Source organism: Zonotrichia albicollis, chromosome 1, assembly GCF_047830755.1.
Source record: "Zonotrichia albicollis isolate bZonAlb1 chromosome 1, bZonAlb1.hap1, whole genome shotgun sequence".
NCBI classification, from domain to species: domain Eukaryota; kingdom Metazoa; phylum Chordata; class Aves; order Passeriformes; family Passerellidae; genus Zonotrichia; species Zonotrichia albicollis.
In genome coordinates, this window is record NC_133819.1 from 70426394 (window position 1) to 70447763 (window position 21370).

Sequence of the window (21370 nt, forward strand, 5' to 3'; positions counted from 1 at the left end):
TATGGTTGCTTTGGCCAGGATCTCCAAGTTCCTAGTACAGTTCTTGAAAATCATTATTTGGATCTGGTGTGTATTTTATTTTCTATCACAAGTATATCAAACAGCTACTGTTTGCCCCCTCATTGGTGTATCTGGTGTTATTGGTGATTACACAGGATATAGCTTTCCCAAACGTGACTTCAGTGACCTGTTTCCAAATTCCTAAGTTAAAAACATTTAAAATATTAATTCCCATTAGCAGCCAAAGATAAGGGTGTTCCCTATTTGCATGACAACAGAACAGACAGAATAGTTTGGCTGTCAAAACACATCACCCTAGGAAAATGTTATCAATTCCTTTACTGCATTTTCAAAGTACAATCCCAAGAGGCTGAAACTGCATCTTCAAAAAGTCTGTGTCCCACCCTTGAACAGCAGCTGAAAAATATCCTTCACTGCTGCCTCTCAGAAAGCATGAGAAATTATGTCCCTTTTCTGCTTTTGTGTTTGAAAAAGCTGGTGCCAGGCACTGTTGCTGCTATTTCAGTGTCCTGGGGTGGATTCTTCCTCAGGATTGAAAGATTTGTGTACATGAAGTTAAATGTTTCTCGTGAGGCAAACACAAATTGGTGAAAAGTATCCCTAAATCCTGTGAAGACCCGTAAATGGGAAAATGGGAGGAGAGAGCAGGACAAAGGAATTCATGCCATTTGGAAGTGAAACCTTTTTTTAATGCGTTCAGAATCTGAGCCAGCCTCCACACAAATCAATTGAAAAAATACCTGCTCCTGTGAGCAGAAGATAAACCTTGTAATGATGAGCCTCACTTAGCCATTGTGTGAAATGCTGCAGTGTGTGCTCAGAGGCAGTGCTGGATGCTTTGCTTACCTACCTGCATCCCCACCTGTGCCAAGGTGAGGCCTCAGCCCATAAACCCAGGCAACTCTGCAGGCACAGGTCAACACCCCCCTACAAGCGCCTGTCAGTCACCTACACGGATGCTCCCGAGTGACAATGTCAGGACAGGCGCTGCTGTCCTCTGCCACCACACCCCAATTTTCCTGCCTTTTCCTCATCACTGCAGCTCCAGCGCAGGGATTCCGTAAAGCACAAGGGGAAGGAAGGGATGGAAACGGTGCTGTCTTGATGAGGATGCTTCCAGCTTTAATAAGCCAGACGATCAAAGCCTTTGTGTAAATCCTGCCATCAGGAGAACGGCTCTGCTGCTGCACTGACAGCACAGCCCAGCCCTGCACAGCTCCCTGCTTTTGTCAGCTGCGAGCTCCTCACACCCAGATCATCTCCCTCCAGCCCAGCACCGGACGGCAACTGGTGCCGGGGACAGAGACATGGCTCAGTCATTTTCTTTGCCAGTAAGACAGATATCTAATGCATGTATGAGTGGTGTGGGGACCAATTTTTTCAGCCTTCAAAATCACATTTCTTTCCACTCTTCTGAAAATGCTTATCAGAGGCACCTGAGAGGCCAACGCAGCTGCTTGATGAGGTCTCTACGATTAATTTGCACGATCATGCCTTTAGCAAAGGCAAAAAGAAAAGTGTTAACGAGTTGACGAGCACACTCTTTCGTACAGCAAGCAGCGCTGCCAGCCGCAATGTAACTGCAGAGAGGAGAGAGCAGGGTGGTGGCAGAAGACCTTGAAAAAAATTTCTTTGTTCAAACCGGTTACAAAGGCTCCTGCTTCCCTAACATACCAAATCCGAGCTGGTCGAGGGAGACAAGGGATTCAGTAGAAATTAGACTTAGTACTGATGCAGGGCAGTGTGCTGTTATCGGGGTTTCAAGGATGAGTCGTTGAAAGAAAGAAAATTTTTTTAACCGAGGAGAGTCGAAACAAATAAGGAATATTTGTTGGGCATGTGGCTCCTGTGTTCTGCACTGCCAGATTCTGACCTGATGGCTGCAAATGACGGTCATGCCAGCGTTTCTACCCTCTGACAATGCCATTTGCAACAAGACCTTCAAATTGTGCAAATTTGTCCAATTGCTTGAGCCTGAACATACACACACCCAAAAAAAATCCTGCTTATGAAAGAAAGGAACAAGACCAGATTTCAAGAATAACTCAGACAAGCAAGTGAATATTTTCTTTCATGCCCTGCTCTTTTGCATTTACTGAATTTGTTCCACATGAATGTAGAAACAGCTGCATCAGCAACAGTACTGAGGCTGGAACCTTATTAATATTTATGCCTGGCAAGCAGAGCACACAGGAATCAAAATGCTTTCCCATCATTGGTTCAGGGACCCCAGCATCCATTCAACATCTTGCCACGTTTGGGGCCTGGGCAAGCAGATTTATTAGAGAGCAGATCAATTTCTCATCAACACTCTCACCCAGTAGTAGGCAAACTGCCCTTTGCCTCTTCTTACCTGCTCTTTGCTTCTCATCATTTAGTAATTTCCTAATTAGAGAAACCATTTTTCATCTCTCTTTTGCACTTCTGTAGTTTATATTCCCATGTATTATATATTCTTGAAGACTTTATAGATGCTTGAATTATTATTATTAATGTTATAATTTCCTTATATGGGGGCATACCCATCAGCCTTAGTATAAATGAGATGAACCAGGAAACAGCACTGACACAGGTTCATTATGTGCTATGGGAAACCAAGTGCACAATATGTGGCACTATGCACATGAAAGGTGTCATGTGGTCCTGGGATGTCCTTTAGAGCCTCCTTTGGGGCTTTTTACTGCTGTAATTTTTGCTGACAAAGTGCTGCAGTGAGAGTCCTTAAGCTGAGACTGGGGGGTTTCGTTTCTGAGAGCACTGAGTGGGGTTTTGGCTGACAGCCTTGCTCCTGCTTTTGTTTTGTGAAAGCAATCCTTACTTTGTGTAATAAAGAGGAATTGGTGAGCACACAGGTGCTTTCAGAAAAAAATTAAACAGTCACAGAGTTTTAACTATTTGCTAGGTACAATGATTTGTAGCAGCAGTAAAAGAGAAAACAATTATCCTGCAATCTGGCTGAAGCCCATTGTGAGGAGGATGCACCAGAAGTTCCTGGCCTTAGCAGGGATGGGCCAGGATGGGCAGCACTGGCAGGGGCTATGGGGCAGCTGCCCTGGCCCTGGGCCCTGCTGGCAAGCACGGCAGCACTGTGAGGGTGACCCTGCTCCCCTGGGGGGCTCCCTGGGGGACATGGGGGCGGTGGATACAGCCCAGACCTCACCCACTGGGCTTGTTGGGTGACCAGAGCCCACCCAGCAGACAGGGTGGTGTGGGGCCACTGCTGACAGTGTCACCACCCCTCACTCTCCAGTCCTGGGTCACCATGTGGATGTCTCATTGGGACACATTGGCGTTAACCCTGGGTACTGAGGCCGCTTGGCATTGATGAGCTGTGGGGTTTAAGCATTGCACTGATGGGCAGAGACAGACTCTGGTGCGCTGGCCAGGCAGCTGCAGGCAGAGGGAGGAGGGCTGGACTTTGCTGCTCCCATGAACAGTGTTGATGCATTGCAGTTTTCTGCTGCCTTTCTGCTTTCTTCCTTTGGAGCCTCACAGCTTTCCATGCTGGTGTTGATTCTACCCTGTCCTTCAGCCACTGATGATCATGTTCCTATAATCTTCTCTCTGCCTGCATTTGTACCTTTTCTTGTCAGGCAGGGGGCTGTGCTTCTGGCTTTCCCACAGCTTAGCAATTTTCTCAGGAGTTTGGGTCTGAGCAGTGCAGCTGGGCTATGTTACAGCCAGGGGTTTTGTTGGGAGCATGGGTAATGAGGGTCACAGCACAGAGCTGTGGCTACTACCAGCCCTGTCCTTTCCCAGCAGCTGGCATGGGTGGCTCCAGCCACTGACACAGACTGCAGGTAACCTGTAAGCAAAACCATGAAGACCTGTGGAAACAGAGATACTCAACAAAATTTTGTTTGCAAAATGTTCCTTCTCCACCTGCACCATCCTGAATTCCTCTCAAATGTACCCAGGGTCCTCACAGCCCACCCCTCACTGACCCTCTGCTGAGCTACAATGATTCATGTTGAGGAGAAAAATATTAGTTTGTCCTAAATGACCTAATGAGCCACCCTAGATGTCCAGCTTGGTCGATGGCCTAAGACTTCAACTCATGAGAGTCCAAACTTCTAATTTTTGTATAATGCAGCATCCTTTCTCTCAATATACAGAAGGTCTTGGTGCTTCTCTTGGGGGTTTGGGCATAACTTCAAGGTCTGTAAGGAATTTCCATCCTTCTGAGAGGAGCCACAGACAAGGAGTGGGATCTCCATGAAATGTGATGCTGAGCCATGGGACAGGTCCAAGTTTCATTTTAGAAAACATGTTCTAATGACCCACAAACTATGCTGCAGCACATCCCACAAAAGCACGTATTTTCTATTATAAATTAAAATGACTGAGTCTTTCCCTTGGGCTTTTGTTAGCTGGCTTTTGCAACCTTCTGCATCTAGCAAGGAAACCAGGACTTTCTTTAATCAGTGCCCACTTCAACAGCGTAAGACAGAGGATCTGACAGTGATCACACCCAATCTCGTAGTGGGAGGATGGGAGCCGCAAAAGGGAGTTTGGAGAGCACATGTTAGATAAAACTGGGTTGATCCTCTGAGTTTAATTAAAGGAGCTCTTGACTGCGATTGTCTTATTCCTCCTCTAATATCGAGAACGACAGTGAACAACCTTGCAAGCTGACATTTCATCCGCCCTTCCGCCGTTTCCGCAGTCCCCTACCCACAGTGCTTTTACACCCTGGGAAATCAGCCTGGCGAGTGAAAATGTTGCAGCTCTTTTTTTGTTGTTCCTTTTTTTCCTGCCGGGCGGGGGGGCGGTTGCCGGGGAGATGGGGATGGAGCAGCGCAGGCAGGGCCGGCCCCGGGGCTGGGGCAGGGGCTGCGCTGACAGACACAGCAGTGTGAGGCAGAGCCAGAGGGGGAGAGGGGCACGGGCAGCCAACAGCTGAACACTTAATTTCCCTGCGAGTCCTTCACAACAAGCTGTGCCGAACCTTTGAGGAACCCTCCGTGCCAAACACTCACCTTAGAATTAAAATGGACTTTGTCTAAAGTCTCCGGAAGTGACTTGAACGGCTGCATTCACCTCTAAGGAGTCTGGTCTGGGGGCTGCAGAAAAGCTGACCTGGGTTTCCTCTCTCAACCCTCTGAAAAGCAGCTATTTATTTTTAAAATAAACATTTCACCTGTTTTTCTTTTAGTTTCAACAAGTTCTATATAGTAGATATACTTGAATCCTCCCTGCTTCGAAGAGGTGTATTAATTTATTTTAAGGCAAAGCTGTTGGGGTGGGTTTCTTTCCTCCACTGTTAATAATCTGTTTTCCTTGAATTGGATTTTAAAATGGCTTCCTTTGAAGCCTCAAGCTGTTAGGAATGAGCTTAGCGTAGGTATGGAGGATGTGTAAAATCAGCTACTCCCCTTCACACAGAAATGTCTGTTATTCTCCTCATAAAAAAAACTAATCTGCAGTGTACAACAGGCAGGTTAGTTGGAAATAATAGTAGCAAAGAGTCAGAGTACCTGTATTTTGCACCAGCTCTGCTGTGACAGGGTTTTCAGAAGCACACCCGCCGCAGCCATGGGAAAGGCTGGCATTAATTTGAATCATTACCTGGAGCGGTCAGTGGTCCCCTGGAGCTGCTAATCTGCAAGCTATTCTTGAACAAATAATTATAGATGAGGATGTTGATTATGCAGTTAGCATGCCACAAAAAAAATGTTCGCTTGGAATTACAGCTACACATTGTTTGTGAAGCGTACTCAACCAAATAATTAAATTGTTCCTGGCTTGGGCCAGTAAAAACAGATTTCAGAGGGACTGCAAATTATAGGAATAATTTTTCTCAAAATCACTACTGAAGACACAAACGTGAGGCTGTATTTTCTAGCACGCCTTTTGGAGATGGGATACCTTCTCACCGTAAGGCAAACAAAAGAAAGGTGTGGATGCGTTGGCATATCAATCAGAGGAAACCGGGTTGTGCTGAAGATTGCCTTGGAAGAAGGTAAAATCAGATCTGGAGGAATCCATATGCAAGGTTATCGATCTGCATAAGCCAGGTTAGAGAGATTAGGGACATCGGCACGTGTGTAGAACAAAGGAAGAGGAAAGACGAAGAAATATACTGAAGAAATATGGGTTAAAAATGGTGATGTGCTTTAATTTGCACGTCTAGAGTAGACAAGTGTAGAATAGACGAAGTGGCCTACATCTAGTGGGTCACTAAAACGGGGTTTAGTGGAGTCCCGCCCGGCGCTGGCTACGGGGAGCCTGCCTGGAGTATCGGCGGCTGGGAGCAGTCCCCCGAGGGAGCCGCGCCCTCCCTCCGCTGCACACGCACACCGAGACCGTGGTGAGAACCAGGCGATGCCGAGGAGGAGCGGGCACGCCGGGCTGACCGCCCCGAAGGGAACCGTGCCGCCCTGCCCGTGCTCTTCCTCCCCGCCACCTCCGGCGGTGCGGGCAAGTGCCGTGCCCTGCCCGCTGCCGCGGCCCCCGCCCCGCCACCGCTGTAATGCCCGCGGTGACCTACGGGCTGCTCAAAAATAAAGTGAGGGACAAGAAATCATCTCTGGGGAGCACATGTTCAACCCTCTCCTGCTCCCCCCTCCCCTCCTTTCTTAATCCCTCAGCATCTGTAAATCCGCATGAAGCGCCGAGGAGCGAGAGCCGCTTGCTGCAGAGCTGAGGGAACCTCCCCCCTCAGCCCCCGGCCCCGTGCTGCAGCCCCCGCGCTATTGTCTGTCTGCCGCCGGGTCGCGGGTGGCTGCGGCCGCACGGGGCACAGCGCGGAGCAGCGCGCTTGGCTGGAGAGCGGCTCCCGGCTCAGCTTCGCACCAAATCCGACCTTTTTAGGCATAGAAAGAGAAGCCGAGCTCGGCACCGAGGCGAGGCAGGCGGGGACCGCTCGAGGGCAGGCAGGGCTGGCGGGCAGGATCAGGGCATAGCCCGTGCTGGAGGGAAGCCCACCCGCGTCGTGCCGAGGGCGGACAAACCGGGTCAGGGCGCGGGGCTCCTGACCGCCGGTGCGGGCTTGTGCGGGCACACGGGCGGCGACCACAGGCGCCTGGTGATACCGGCGGGTGCACGGTGCCTCCACGGGGGAGGGAGTCTCCCGCCGGCACCGTGTGAACGGAGACACGGGCGGGGGGACGGGGGCAGCCGCGGGGTTCCCCCTTCCACCCCCCCGACGGCAACGCCCGCTGCTGCGGCAGGGAAGGCTGCCCTTCACGGGGAACAAAAGGCTGCGGCGGTGGCGGCCGCGGGAGGGCCAAGGGTGGGACGGCGGCCGCAGGGAGGTTCCGCGGTTCACACGTGGGCGGCCCCGGCCCGGCTCGGCCGCCCCATCGCGGCGCTCGGCGCCTTTGTCCCCGCTGTCACGCCGGACCGGGGCGGTGGCGGCGCGCCCCGACCCCTCCCGCCGGCCACGCCCCGGCCGCACCCCCCGCGCCCGGACACGCCCCCCGCGCGGGACACAATGCCCGGGCCCGCCCCGCCCCCGCATGATCATTGGCTCCGCGCCGTTCCGGCATGACGTCACCGGAGGGGCGGGGCGCGGCGCCCAATTTAAGGGGCGGCGAGGGGCGCGGCCGCCGCAGCGGCGAGTGCGGGAGCGGGCGGAGCAGGCGGTGAAGGCGGCAAGAGTAGCGGGGCGGCACCTTCGGACACCGGCACCATGCGTGAGATCGTGCACATCCAAGCCGGGCAGTGCGGCAACCAGATTGGCGCCAAGGTACGGACCGGCCACCCGCTCGTCCGCCCGGGATTCCGCGCGTGGGGCGGTGCCCGCTCAGCCGGGCTCCGCGTGTCTCGGGGACAGCGCTACCGAGACGGCGGGACCGCGACTTCCCGCTACGGAGCACCCTCGGGCTTTCCCATCCCTGCGAGGGTGCGCGCGGGACGGTTCCCGGCTATTCCCCTTAGGGGGAAGCGCGGTGGGGCATCCGCGCCGTCGGTACGGCGCGCCTTGGGGAAGAAGGGTAGGGCGGGGACATCGGCTGCTGTCCATCAGCCCGTCGCCGGCTGCAGGGGTCCCGGGCGGGCGCGGGAAGGGGCGGCGGGGCGGTGCCACACCCCTCCCGTCGGTGGGGGGTGTGCAGGGCGCGGTAGCGGCTCGGTCTGGCCGGGGGGCCGCACCCACGCGCGGCGAATCCCTGCGCGCCACGTGGCGGGGACTTGGCCGGGGGGCGAGAGAGGGGCGTGGCGGCACTGACCACCCGTCTGTCCCCTCAGTTCTGGGAGGTCATCAGCGACGAGCACGGCATTGATCCCACGGGCAGCTACCACGGGGACAGCGACCTGCAGCTGGAGAGGATCAACGTGTACTACAATGAAGCCACCGGTAATGGCCCTCTGTAATGAGCTTCCCGGGGCAGGGGGAGTAGGGTGTGCAGGCAGGGGTCCCCCAGCCCTCTCCGCAATGGGTGACGCCCCAGCACAGCTTCAATGGCTGCTTTGTTTTCCTGTCCCTGGATTTTTGCAAATTCCCACACCCTCCATGCCCTCAGCAGCAAATCGTGGGGAAGCGGAAGGGAGCACAGCAGGGCTCCTGTGATCCTGTGACACCGGCTGCCTGCTGCAGGGCTGTAACGCTGCTGCTGCTGCTGGTTCCCCCCACAGGTAACAAGTATGTCCCCCGCGCCATCCTCGTGGACCTGGAACCTGGCACTATGGACTCTGTGCGCTCCGGCCCCTTTGGACAGATCTTCCGTCCCGACAACTTTGTCTTTGGTGAGTGACTGTGGCACGGGGGAGTTCCCAGAACTCCACACACAGAAAAGGCTCGGAGCCAGTATGCAAGTGACCCTGGGGAGCCTGAATCCCCATGGCAGAGCGGGGATGGAAAGAGGGGAGGGGCCCAGAGGGAAAGGGTAGCGGCATCAGCCGTGTTTGTCCCCGGGGCGCTGATGTGGCACGTGGCTTGTGGTCTGGCCTGCAGGTCAGAGCGGGGCTGGCAACAACTGGGCCAAGGGGCACTACACGGAAGGCGCCGAGCTGGTGGACTCTGTGCTGGACGTGGTGAGGAAGGAGTCGGAGAGCTGCGACTGCCTCCAGGGCTTCCAGCTGACCCACTCGCTGGGCGGAGGCACGGGCTCCGGCATGGGCACCCTCCTGATCAGCAAGATCCGCGAGGAGTACCCCGACCGCATCATGAACACCTTCAGCGTGATGCCCTCGCCCAAGGTGTCGGACACGGTGGTGGAGCCCTACAACGCCACCCTCTCCGTGCACCAGCTGGTGGAGAACACGGACGAGACCTACTGCATCGACAACGAGGCCCTGTATGACATTTGCTTCCGCACCCTGAAGCTGACCACGCCCACCTACGGGGACCTCAACCACCTGGTGTCGGCCACCATGAGCGGCGTGACCACCTGCCTTCGCTTCCCCGGCCAGCTGAACGCCGACCTGCGCAAGCTGGCCGTCAACATGGTGCCTTTCCCGCGGCTGCACTTCTTCATGCCGGGCTTCGCCCCGCTGACCAGCCGCGGCAGCCAGCAGTACCGCGCCCTGACGGTGCCCGAGCTGACGCAGCAGATGTTCGACTCCAAGAACATGATGGCTGCCTGCGACCCCCGCCACGGCCGCTACCTGACGGTGGCCGCCATCTTCCGGGGCCGCATGTCCATGAAGGAGGTGGACGAGCAGATGCTCAACGTGCAGAACAAGAACAGCAGCTACTTTGTGGAGTGGATCCCCAACAACGTCAAGACGGCCGTCTGCGACATCCCCCCGCGCGGCCTCAAGATGTCGGCCACCTTCATCGGCAACAGCACGGCCATCCAGGAGCTCTTCAAGAGGATCTCGGAGCAGTTCACGGCCATGTTCCGCCGCAAGGCCTTCTTGCACTGGTACACCGGCGAGGGCATGGATGAAATGGAGTTCACGGAGGCCGAGAGCAACATGAACGACCTGGTCTCCGAGTACCAGCAATACCAGGATGCCACTGCTGATGAGCAGGGCGAGTTTGAAGAGGAAGGAGAGGAGGATGAGGCATGAAGTTGAGATGGGTAGGAGTTAAGTATAGTCTGAGCAGGCAAGTATTCATTGAGAGAAGGAATCTGTGCAGTTGTGCTGAAGCATGCATTTTTTAATTTGGTGCTCTCCACTGTTGCTTCTGTCAGCAGTTTTGTATCCTTGACTGTCCAATGTAACAGTAGTTGCAAAATACTTCAGAGTCTTCTGTTGAAATGGTTAACTTCTCAAACATAAAGGCTTTTTGTGTCCTAAACTGTCTCCTCTACTTTATTTCTCTCTAGATTAAGCAAGTAATTCTTGTGTAGTTTTCTGTAGCTTCGCTTCTCAGTTTATTCCTGAACTTCAGTGCAAGGTTAAGTTCAATAAAACAAGAATTCTCAGGCTGTGAATTTTGCAGCACATGGGAGCTATAGTAGCTCAGCTGAAGATGCCAGGTATTTCTTAGGAACTCCTGTGTTTAACAGTGGCTAATTGTTGAGGCAAAAGCTGCTTTATCTGATAAAAACAAGTCGCTGCACTTGAATCATGTAATTCCTCTTTATGGACATACATGGTAGAGAGGTCAGAGAGAAGGTATTGAATTCCACATTGCAGGCTGTCAAAGCTGATTTGACAGGATAGCTGCAGGCTTCCCTTCCCAGGCTGCCATTCAGCAGCTTATTTAACTTGTTTCAGGGACTATAGTACAGGCATATGGGTGGCTGATTGTGATTTGACTTGATGCTGAGCTCGCTTGTCTTCCCCTCAACTCTCCTCTCTAAATACAAAAGTTCTGTGCAGAGAAGCATAGCTTTGTACTAACAGGCAACTGGAGGGCTCAAGTAAAAACCCAGACTTTTTCTCTTCAAGAATAAAATTTGTGTTTCCCAAAAATAGCCACTAACCTGCCCTTAACTGTAAAGGGATTGATTCTACAGGGTAATCAATTCCCTCTAGGAGACAGGAGATGCTGGACAGATTTCTAGCCTCAAAGGTACCATATGGTACCAGAGCATACCATGCAATCTTAGTCACCTGTAGATCCCCTGACAACAGCTGTGTCCAAGTTGCATGCTTACAGGGCAATTGTTTGCTCCTGGACCCTGCAGCAGGAGATGAACCTCTACCCAGGCAGGGGAGAGCAGTGCAGCTGCACCCTGCTGTGCAGCTTTGCAAAGGTAAGTGTAATTTCTTTACAGTGAGGGAGGGAGGGGGGATTGATGTTCCTATATTCTTATAGGATGCAAGAACCCTGAATGAATCTACAATGCTCTTAACAGCAGTTAGCAAAGTTTCATAGATCCTAATCCTCCCACAGAGCAAGAGTGAAATCCCTGGTGGAGTTTAGCAGTTGCCCAGCACGTAAGCTTAGTCCTTAGTTCATTCAAACACCGCTTAGGGGAGTGGTCCTGCACTAGAAAATGTGTTGCTAAGAGAACTGCTACCAATGCTACAATGCTGCAGTCCTTGCTGCTCTGAAAGAGCTGGTATTCACATGTGTGCAGCCTCTATTGTGATCCTTTGCTGAAATGCTTGCAAGGCATTACTGGAATAAAGAATGAAAAGGGAGCTGCTGTGCATAACTAATATCTTGCCTGTTTTGAGTCCTCTGCCTGTGGACACTGCTGTGAATGTACGCTGTTCTTTGCTGATGGGCCTGGCCACGCTGGTGTGTGCAGGACAACAGGCACTTGCTAAAGCTTTTCTCTCATCTGTAGGTTTGGTTTCTGGTGTGCAGAGGAGTGAGAAGCTCTTAAACTGCCTGGACTGTCAGTAAACAAATACAGTCCTGTATACCTACAACATACTTGTATTTCTTAACACTTGAGCCGTTCTAGGATTAAACATTAGACAAATTGAAGTTGTTTTTAGTAACTGAGTCAATACATGCTGCCTCAGGCCCTTTGGGGAAATAACACTGTATCTGGTTGCCACAGTAACCTTGCCTTGAAATTACCTAGCTGGGTTGCACTTGAAACTGTTGATCATATAGATTTAAGTCAGCAAATTAACCTAAACAGTTTCACTAAAAGAGAAGACTTTGGTCTTTGATAGTAGAGATTTTCCTTTCAGCTGTGACACTGTAGCAGTTTTCACTAGTATTCAACATGTCTAGCATCTAATTCTTAGTGTAATTACACTCTGTCTCTAGCTAATCCTTAAATATAGCTACCCAAGTGACACATTTCACTACAGCTCCCTTACTAGAAAGTAGGACACCATCCTACATTGCTTGCCTGTTGTTTCTAGTCTGGCTTTTTTTTTTTTTTTTTTTTTTTTTTTCTTCTAGAGGAAGAAAGCCCAGAAATAGAAATACTCTATAAAGAAACATGTCCTTTCGTAAATTCTACATGTCTTATTTGCCAATCATAATCATTAAAAATTAAAAATCAAGCCATCATTTCAGTGGGAGTTGAGAAATACAGAAAAAGGGGATACTGAAAGATTTGAAGGGAAGGTTCAAAGCCTGGTAGGAACAGTAAGTCAAATATAAGGGAGGTTGAGTCTCATTCTGGGCCTAGGACTGCTGTACCTATTTTTGTCTGTCTTTGATCTTTAGCTGTATTTATTGCCCAGGAGACCTTTCATTATAAAAACTGGAGCTGACTGCTATATGCAAAACAACAAAGAGGTGTATTCACAGGTCTTTGTGGTTGCAGTATTTCTGTTTCACAAAGAAAACAGAACCACTGGAAGGATTTCAGATGAGGTGATCTGACTGCCTTAACCTCTCCTGGGTGAAGATTTGTATTTGTTCATGTAATGAACATTTAGGGCTAAAGGTCTTGCATGAAGCACCCTGTTTGGAAGAAATGGGGATAGATAATATAAATTTAGTGGTCTGCAGATTAAGCCACTTATAATGACTGATTTGTGTTGAGATATAAGTTAATAGTATAAAGCAATCTATTCTCATTTCAATAGATCAGTTGTGGCCTGAAGGGAAGCATTCTCCTCTGTTGACAATTAGAGATGATAGTGTTGGAGATGGGAACAATCTCTTTATTTTTTTTTTTAATTCCCTGTGTTAAATGTGTGGAATTTTTAAGCACATTAGTAGAGTGTTTTGACCAAGGGAAACAATCAGTGCTTGACTGCTGTTAAGTGCAAGAGGGTAAAGATAAATAAGGCTGTAAAAACAAGGCAGCATGCAGGTTTAATTTGAATAGAAATGGCAGGAGTCATGGTAGTACTGGGATGCTCTCTCTCCTAATTTCCCTTCCCTGGTTATTTCTAGAACCTCAGTCTAAACCATTGTAGCAACCGTGTTGTGGAAATATAATCCAGTATGTGGTCTGATATTTGAAAACTTGTAATGGGATTGTAAGCTTACGTCTGTTTTCCAGTCTTTCACGTGGGAGCTATAATGATTCTCCTCTTCCCAAGATACATGAAGTGCCTATATAAATCAAAAATTGGGTTGCATTAAGTATAAAATGGCATGACAGACTAACAATCAAACCAGAGGCCCATTCTGTTGACAGGTGTATCCTTCCAGAAGGTATGAGGTGATGACCAGAATAAACAAAAGTAGCAATAGGATTTAAAACCCAAAGAAAAAATCCAGATGTTTGGGGTTTCTCTCCAGTGAATTCCATGCAAAAACAGGGCAGGCCTCTAATCTGTGCAGGGAAATTTGCTCATGGATGATGCTATCACATGCTACATAGCTCAAAAGTGTGTGGTGCTAGTAGGTTTCTCTAGATATGCAAGTTCTGTGGGCTTAAAGAAAGTGTGATGGACTGACAAGAGTCCTTATGGGATGGTGCTGCCATGCACTACTGCAAAGCACAGCTCTGGTGCCTGGAGCGACTCTGGCAAAGTGGGGCAAGAGGGACAAGTTTTCTTGCCTCACTTGAAAAATTCGGGATCTCTTTCTAATGCAGGGAGTATTGTTAGAGTTCTCCTCTTGTTTCCTTTGTCCTTTGCTCTCCCTGCAATCCCCATAGTCAAGTTATGTCTAAGATCAGGATGAAGCCCAGTAATGGCTTTCAGAAGGGCAAGTTACCTGGTTGTTGCACTGAAATCACTTTCCAAATACCCTCCTCTCTCCCACCCAAAAGAACCCAAACCCAACCCCCCACATCTCATTGTTTTATTGCTATTTTTTTCAAAGAAGGGCTGTTAATCTATATTAGATTCTGCCTCACAGTGGGAGGTGCTTTAACTACTGCTTTCTGTTTAATGAATCCTAATATTTTTGTTTGCTATAGTAGCTATGAGGAGGTAAAATCTTCTCAGGAGAAATCATGTGACTATCCCTTATTATTTGATACACAACTTTTCTCCCAAAGGATGCTATTCTGCTTTTCCTCTCCACATCAAAGCATAATGAAGAAACATGTTTTAGAAATGGTAGCCTGCACGGGAGTTATAGGTTACATTTTTCTCCAAGCCTGTTCATTGTAGGGAAGGCACTGTTTTTTGCTTACAAATAATCCCCTTCTCAATCTTCCCATTTGTTTTTTCAGCTGCTTCTACATTTCCACAGAACAAAGCTTGTGACACTTTTGATGTTTTATGTGTGCCTGGGATAATCTGAGTAAGGTTATTTTTTTCCCCTTTTCTTCAGCTGAAAATAAATCTCCACAGAGAAGGAACTGATTTTGTATCAGGCATAAAAAGGGAAAAAAATTTTTTTTTTGAGAATTTGTCACCTTCCACTCTAAAATCCATTCATACTAAGCACCTGCCTTTTGATACTTCAGCAATCACCTATCCTGGGCTGTTTGTTATTTATTAAAATGGGAAAGAGCAGACTATTTATTCTCAGATAAGACCCATTTAAATGCGAGTATCTTTAGCTTGCCTACAAGAAAATTCAAAATCAAAGCATTTGGTCAAAGAAAAGTGCCTCAGGACATGATGCATTTTGGAAAAAGACATTTCTTGGCCCTGAATCTCCTGGACAGCTGTCCAGCTGGAGCCCTCTGAGCAATGGAAACCAAAGCAGAGGGAGGGTGTGGGGTCTGCTGCGAAAGCCTGCCCATGCCCAGACATTCTGTCAGCAAAGGACACAGTGCAGGTGACAACTCCTCTCCCTGGGAAGTTTAACAAGAAATGAACTGTTTCCCTGCTCCTAGCTTCACTCCTATTTTCAGTATTTTACTTGTGAATCTGCCAGAAAGAAAAATTGGGTCTCTTTGAAGTGTGTGTATAAGAAGGCTATCTATTTACAGTATCTAGGTAAAAAAGGAAATAATTTAAGAGTAGGTCATTCCTTCCTCCCCACTCAAAGTCATTTTTCCCTTAAGAGCAGAATTCCACTTGTAAGGGAAGAAATCAAGTTAACTCTGTTAAATTCTTGTTTATTAACATTTGATTCTTCTAGTGTAGAGATTTTCCAACTGGTCTCAATTCATCCATATGTCATCCTTTATAATCAGGTTATTTTTCTCACTAGGCCTCTTTGGAAAGCTTAAGGCATAGGTTTTTGTTGGTTTTTAATTTTTTTTTGTTTGGTTGGTTGGTTGTTTTTTTTTTTTTTTTTATTTCTGGCAAGAATCCTTCTATCTTTGGAAAAAAAAAAATTAAGAAGTTCAGTTTAAGCTGAATGTGAAAAACCCACACTTGCTCCAGAGTGGCTGAAGTGAAGTGGCTACCCTGGCAGAAGCTGTGTAGCTTATTCAGTAAAAGGTTCTGTGTTGTTTTGCAGTGAAAAATGTTTTCACATTTTCCATGAATGTAATAGAAAGATACTGCCTGTCTCCACAGTGAATAATTAAATGAGGTTTCAAGCAGATTCAAATGGTCTCACAACAAGCTTTACAAACACTTAATGAAATTCAAGCACCGACTTCTTACAGCAGCTTCTCTGCATCCAGTCTATTGCTGGTCTTATTAATTAATAAATTAATTGTGTGGCTCTTTTTTTTGAAATTTCAGCCAAGAAATTTCCAGCTCCACCCTAGCAGGCAGGGATTAGAGATCTTATTGGCATTGAGAAAACTGCCACTTCCATAAGTGGGGCTGATTCAGTATCCTCCAGCTGCCAAAAAAGGATGGTCCTATTCCCCTTGTCCCTCTTCGGGTGTTACCTCTGTGTCATTTCCTCTACCAGCTTCAGGGCATGTCTGACCTTTTCACGAGTCTTTTCCTTTTCCTTAGCTCTGCAGTTAAGGACAGAAAATTGAGGGGGTGGAAGAGTTTTTCCTCAATTAGGTGGTGTGCCAGAGGGAGAACATGTGCAAAGAAGGAGGGAAACGTGGGCAGCTGGAAGCAGGAGAGAGCAAAACAAAGCATTGTTTGTTGATTCAGCCACCTAGTGCAACATCACCCTGAACTCCCCTGCAGAGAACCCGGGCAATTTTAAACACTGTACACTGAAACCCACCACAAACTACTGCATCTCTTAGCAGACCTCACAAGATGTAGTTCAGAGTTTGCCCAGTGTCAGTTTGAGTTACAAGTAACTATCAGATTGCAAGACTGCAAGGAGGCTGAGGAACAAAAGAAACAGTAACTAGCAGATCAAAGTCTCTATCTGTACCTTGTTCTCGATGACGTGCAGGAAGCGAACTGCCCTGGAAAACATGATAGCAGCGTTTCATTTCTATTGGTGCTACAATCTTAGGCATCTTTTGACTGGAGGACCCAGTTCGTAGGGATATCAGATGCGTTTGATCTACTGAGCAGCCTAAAAAAGGTAGATGCAGCCTGGATGGGGGCAGGAGCCATCTGGCTGCTACCCCATCACATCTGGTGTGCCAAGAGGAAATAATGAGAGGCTGCATTGTTTTGCTTTTCTTCTCAGTAAATCGCTGCCTGATGATGATCACCACATTTTCCCCTTTTTGGAATTGTTTTGTGACATGTGATCATGTTTATTATGGTAACTTTGGAAGCCAGAGAAGCAGGGCTCTGTTTGCTATGTCCTGTAGAAGCACATGCACAGAAATGCCTGACTCTCAGAGGTTATAATCTAAATTCACAAGAGGAACCATATGGTGTGAAAGAAATATTAGATTCACTGAGAAGCTGTTCTCCCCTCTAAAGGTGCATGGGTTATTTCAGAATTGACTGTGTCCCGAATTGCTCTGTAATGTGATTTTCTCTCACATGCTTATCCTATCTACTCTTCTGTTCTTTGCCAAACACACAGACCCTCAGGTATAATAAACAAAAGTTCAGAGGGCTCTACAATGAAGCTGCTTTTGTTCATTCATAAAAACATGCTCAGCATTGCTATATTTAACACATTGAGTTAAATGCCTACAGTGAGTTGTAATATTGAAATAAAAATAGATTTCCCTTTTAGATATTTTATTACTAGCATTAAAATCACTTTCACAATCATTTCATCCTCTTGCTGACAGAATATTCTTTTATCTTAATGCATATTGCAAATGATTAAGCATCGTGTTCCAAAGGTGGCTTCATACAGTCCTCATCAGTGGGAATGTCATAGTCACCAGGTAGAAGGCAAACAATAAGGTAACAAACAGAGCCTGCTCATTTGAGTACCAACAGAAAGCCTCAAAAAGCCATGTATTCTCTGATAGACATATCTGAGCAACACATGACATCAGCCATCACAAATGACTGAGACTAAAGCTGTGGGCAGACATTTTGTGTGCTTGAGAAGCTTTCCTATGTGTATGCTCGTGATTCTTTCTCAAACAATGGGAAATCACAGACAGACATGAAAATGTTGTGGGATCCCTGTTGCCTCCCTTGAGCATCCATCACCAGGCTCCTTGTTGCCTTGGAAACTGGGTAGGCAGGGCTTGATGCAGGCAGGGAGGAGGCTGTGGCAGAGTTTCGGCTGCCGAGGGGTCCAAGGGTGTTGCTGAGCACATGCCCTGCCTTTGTATGAACAGGAGAATTTTGGCTTTCATTTGCAATTCTGACAACTTAGAATTTATAGAGCTATAGTTAAAAAAAACCAAAACAATAGGGAACTCCCATATCTAAGTATCCTTGATGGCTAAGATTTGTTAAAGTGTTTGCCATAATGAAATGCTGTGAATTGACATTCAAGTAGTTGACATTTACTTCGGTTCACTGTGTGTTCATGGATGTTCAGCATTGTTGAAGATGAAGGAATTTGTACACATAAACATTTACTTCCCTTTAGGTACTCAGAATAAAACCTGGAGCTACACCCTCACCCTGAAAGAAACAGTGGGAATCTACAAAGAGACCAGTACTACAGTATCTAAGAATTAGTTTCCTAATAAAAGAATTCTTAGTGGAATAAGTCTAAAGGAGGTCACCATGAGCATGTGGGAAGACAAAATCTCAGGGAGTGTCCAGGTGTCTTCAAGAGAAGAATCATAATGCTTCAAGCCAGGACTTAGTGGATTGCCAGGAATTTTCTGGACCCAAAAAGCTCTTCAGTGTTTGTGTGGATCTCTCAGAGATGCAGTTGTGTTGCAGTCCCACCAGTAGTTAGAAGATGTAACTTCCTGCTGCTGCCCAGAAACGTGGGTTATGCCTAGAGCAAGCACACATGTATATGCCTAAGTGGTGTGAAAAATAACAAAGGCTGCCTGTGATTAAGTGTCGCTGAAATATGTCAAAGGAAAATACTGACGACAGCTGGGCTATAAAGAACACAAACTCCTAAAGAATTTGGTGAAAATATCTCAGTGCCAGCACAGTCCTGAATATTTTGTGATTGCAAAAGCCACATGGAATAACACCACACTTAATTCCCTGTGTTGCAAAGCTTAAGCCAATCTCTGCTCATGACATTTCACAGCAGCTGAGATTTCTGCACTAGGGAAGAAAATGAGCTACAGTTGATAAGAAAGTCAATTCACTGGAGCAAACTGAGAGCTACTTTTGAAAATACAGTCAAAGCACTTTTTCAAGGTCACAGCAGCCAAATTCCAGGCAAAGATATGGTAGTTATTTAGCCACTAGTATTTCCTGCTGTTGATGGAAAAAAAATAATGAAAGTGGTAATTGTGCATTGATTTATACTGTATTAAGCATAGCTAACCTGAGTATTATGTAAACTATTCTGATCATTCTGACTTTATTCTTGATCGTGGTAATGATTTCCCACATCAATTATTACCTCACTTTTGCAAAAATCTTCATGTTTTGAAGGTGTTATAATTGCAATATAATGTTATACTGCAGTGAGAAACTGGGATTAATAAACGGTCAGTCTGGTGTTGCTGATCACACATAGCTTCCCACTCCTTTCCGTGTCATACAACCATACAATTGTGGAGGTTGGACAGAACCTCTGGGATCATTTAGTCTAGTCCTTTATTTTGCCTGACAAGGTCAGCTAGAACAGGTTAATCAGGGTTGTCCCCACTAGGGTTTTGACTGTCTCCAAGACTGGCACACCACAATCCCTCTGGGCAACGTGTACCAGAGCAAAGTGATTTTGGTTTTGTTTTTAGGGTGTTTTCATGTTCAGATTTCTGTATTTCAGTCTGTGTCCACTGATATCATGTGATATCATGTGTTGCTCAAACATGTCCACTGCCTCTCCTCCTGTCACTGCACACCTCTGAGAGGAGCCTGGTTCCGTCTTTTTTACTGCTTCCCATCAAGTATTTATACACACTGATAAGAATCCCCTGAGCCTTCTCTAGGAAAATTGGTCCCAGCTCTCAGCCACTGTGTGTGACAGATGCTCCACTTCCTTAACTGCTTTCATGGCCTTTCATTGGACTCACTCCAAAATGGCCATCTCTCTCTTATATTAGGGAGCCCAGAACTGGATGTAAAACTCCAGATGCATCTCACCACAGTTTATCCCCTTCCATGACCTGCTGGTAACAGTCCTCCTTAAACAAGGATGCTGCTGGACAACCCTTGCTGTTAGGGCACACTGCTCACTCATGTTCAACTTGGTGTCCACCAGGACCTCCAGGCTATTTTTGGCCTGGAGGAAAGCTCCTTCCCATCTGGGTGGTCCCCAGCATGTACTGGTTCAGTGAGTGGGTTGTTCCTTTCCAGCTACAGGACTTTGCACTTCCCTTTGTTAAACTGCATGAGGTTCCTGTCAGCCATCCACTTCTCCATTTCTCCAGCCTACTGTGGTCACTCTGGATTGGCAGCACAATCCCCTGGTGTGTCAGACCTTCCTCCCAGTTTTGTATCATCAGCAGACTTGCTGAGGGTGCACTCTATTGCCATTAAACTCATTAATGAAGCAGTTAAATGGTGTTGGCCAAGGATCAGCCACTGGAGTACAGCACCAGTGCCTGGCTTCAACATGAATTTCATGTTGCTGATGTCAAGCCCTTCAGCTTGGCAGCTCAGCCAGTTTTCACTCCATCTCACTGTCCATTTATCTAGGCCATACCTCATCAACTGGCCTACAGGGATGTCATAGGAGACATTTCAAAAGCCTGCACAAAATAAACAATGTAAACTATGCTGAGCCTGTTGATACTTGGGAAAGTTTTAGAGCTTGCGTTACCAGGCTGTCCCCTTGGTGCTTTTATGTTGTTTTCAAGGTGAACTCTCTCCAGTTCCATTATGCTGAACACAAGGCACATTGTTTTGCTTCCTCTTTACCAACCTACTCCTTGCTTCACTGTGGGCCGTCGTCTCCCTTCCCTGGTGCTAGTGTGAAGCTGTCCTCAACAGGGTGGCCAGATGGGTAGCAAAGCTACTTTCTCTCCTGAAAAAAATTAGAGCTGTGAATCAAGTACTATTTTACAATCGAGTTCAATAGTTGCTGCACAATCAGTTATAGACCCTGCTGAAATTTGTTTCTCTCCTTGGCAGCAGTGCAGATATCGGTGTGTATCACAGTTGGTTCAGTTATACTCTCCTTGTTGTCCTTGAACTGTCCCCCCTCCTTCCTTGGTCATCCACCATGTATTTTTCTCTTTTTTTTTTTCTACAAGAGATCAAGCAGAGATGCCACTAGCAGGATTCCAAGTTTTCCAAAATGAGGTGTGGCAGGTGTCTGGTAACACAGAAGACACCTTCACTTAAAAAAAAAAGACATATTCCATTCCTGTATGTGGTAAACTGCTATCTCTGCTGGACAACTCCCAGCAAAAGCCATTCTTTAGCACAGCATAAAATTTTATGCCAGCCCTCTGTGTTCCTGAAATTAGAGCCTCTTGTATACAGGTTTAGCAGCACTATCTAAAACAGAGTTCTCTGCTTGAAACTGGCTGTGGGCTTGAACATCACCACCCAATCTTTGCTTGTTTCAGGTGCCTGAGCTATGGAAAAATTATGCTTGTGCTTCAAACATATTGAAACATGATTAACAGGCTTGAGGGTACTAATAAAACATAGCAGCACGTGCTTTGCTGCTGTGGCGTAGTAGAGGCGAAGGATGCAAGGGCACGAGTTCCAACAGGTGTGCAAAGACGAGTTAGGCGGTTTTGTTTTCTTTTTCACTCTTTCACTCCAAGATAAGCCACGTCGTATGCGATCCCGGCCTTTTCCCCGACGGCTGAAGGCGAAGTTCCCCCGGCACCCCAGGCCAGCGGCGCTCAGCATG

The 21370-nt window shown here is 47.7% G+C and overlaps 2 protein-coding genes across 2 annotated transcripts; one reads left to right on the plus strand and one right to left on the minus strand.

The window, feature by feature from the left end:
- Positions 1-6592: 6592 nt before the first annotated feature.
- LOC141729652 (uncharacterized) lies at positions 6593-8399 on the minus strand. The gene is made up of 2 exons (XM_074544458.1): positions 8212-8399; positions 6593-7711 (listed from the first exon to the last, which is right to left on the minus strand). Exon 2 carries the CDS (start codon positions 7487-7489, stop codon positions 6608-6610), a length of 882 nt encoding a protein of 293 aa, XP_074400559.1. The 5' UTR covers positions 7490-7711; positions 8212-8399; the 3' UTR covers positions 6593-6607.
- Positions 7576-10210, plus strand: LOC141729650 (tubulin beta-2 chain). Its single transcript, XM_074544427.1, has 4 exons — positions 7576-7711; positions 8212-8320; positions 8599-8709; positions 8918-10210. The coding sequence occupies exons 1-4, from the start codon at positions 7655-7657 to the stop codon at positions 9976-9978; spliced, it is 1338 nt and encodes a 445-aa protein (XP_074400528.1). The 5' UTR covers positions 7576-7654; the 3' UTR covers positions 9979-10210.
- The last annotated feature ends 11160 nt before the right edge of the window (positions 10211-21370 follow it).

What these genes read in the sequence shown, in the direction of transcription:
- LOC141729652 (XM_074544458.1), bottom strand. Translation starts at nt 7,489, where the DNA reads ATGATCATGCGGGGGCGGGGCGGGCCCGGGCATTGTGTCCCGCGCGGG.
- LOC141729650 (XM_074544427.1), top strand. Translation starts at nt 7,655, where the DNA reads ATGCGTGAGATCGTGCACATCCAAGCCGGGCAGTGCGGCAACCAGATT. An exon ending in GCAACCAGATTGGCGCCAAG is followed by an intron (nt 7,712 to 8,211) that starts GTACGGACCGGC and finishes CTGTCCCCTCAG; the next exon opens with TTCTGGGAGGTCATCAGCGA. An exon ending in GTACTACAATGAAGCCACCG is followed by an intron (nt 8,321 to 8,598) that starts GTAATGGCCCTC and finishes TTCCCCCCACAG; the next exon opens with GTAACAAGTATGTCCCCCGC.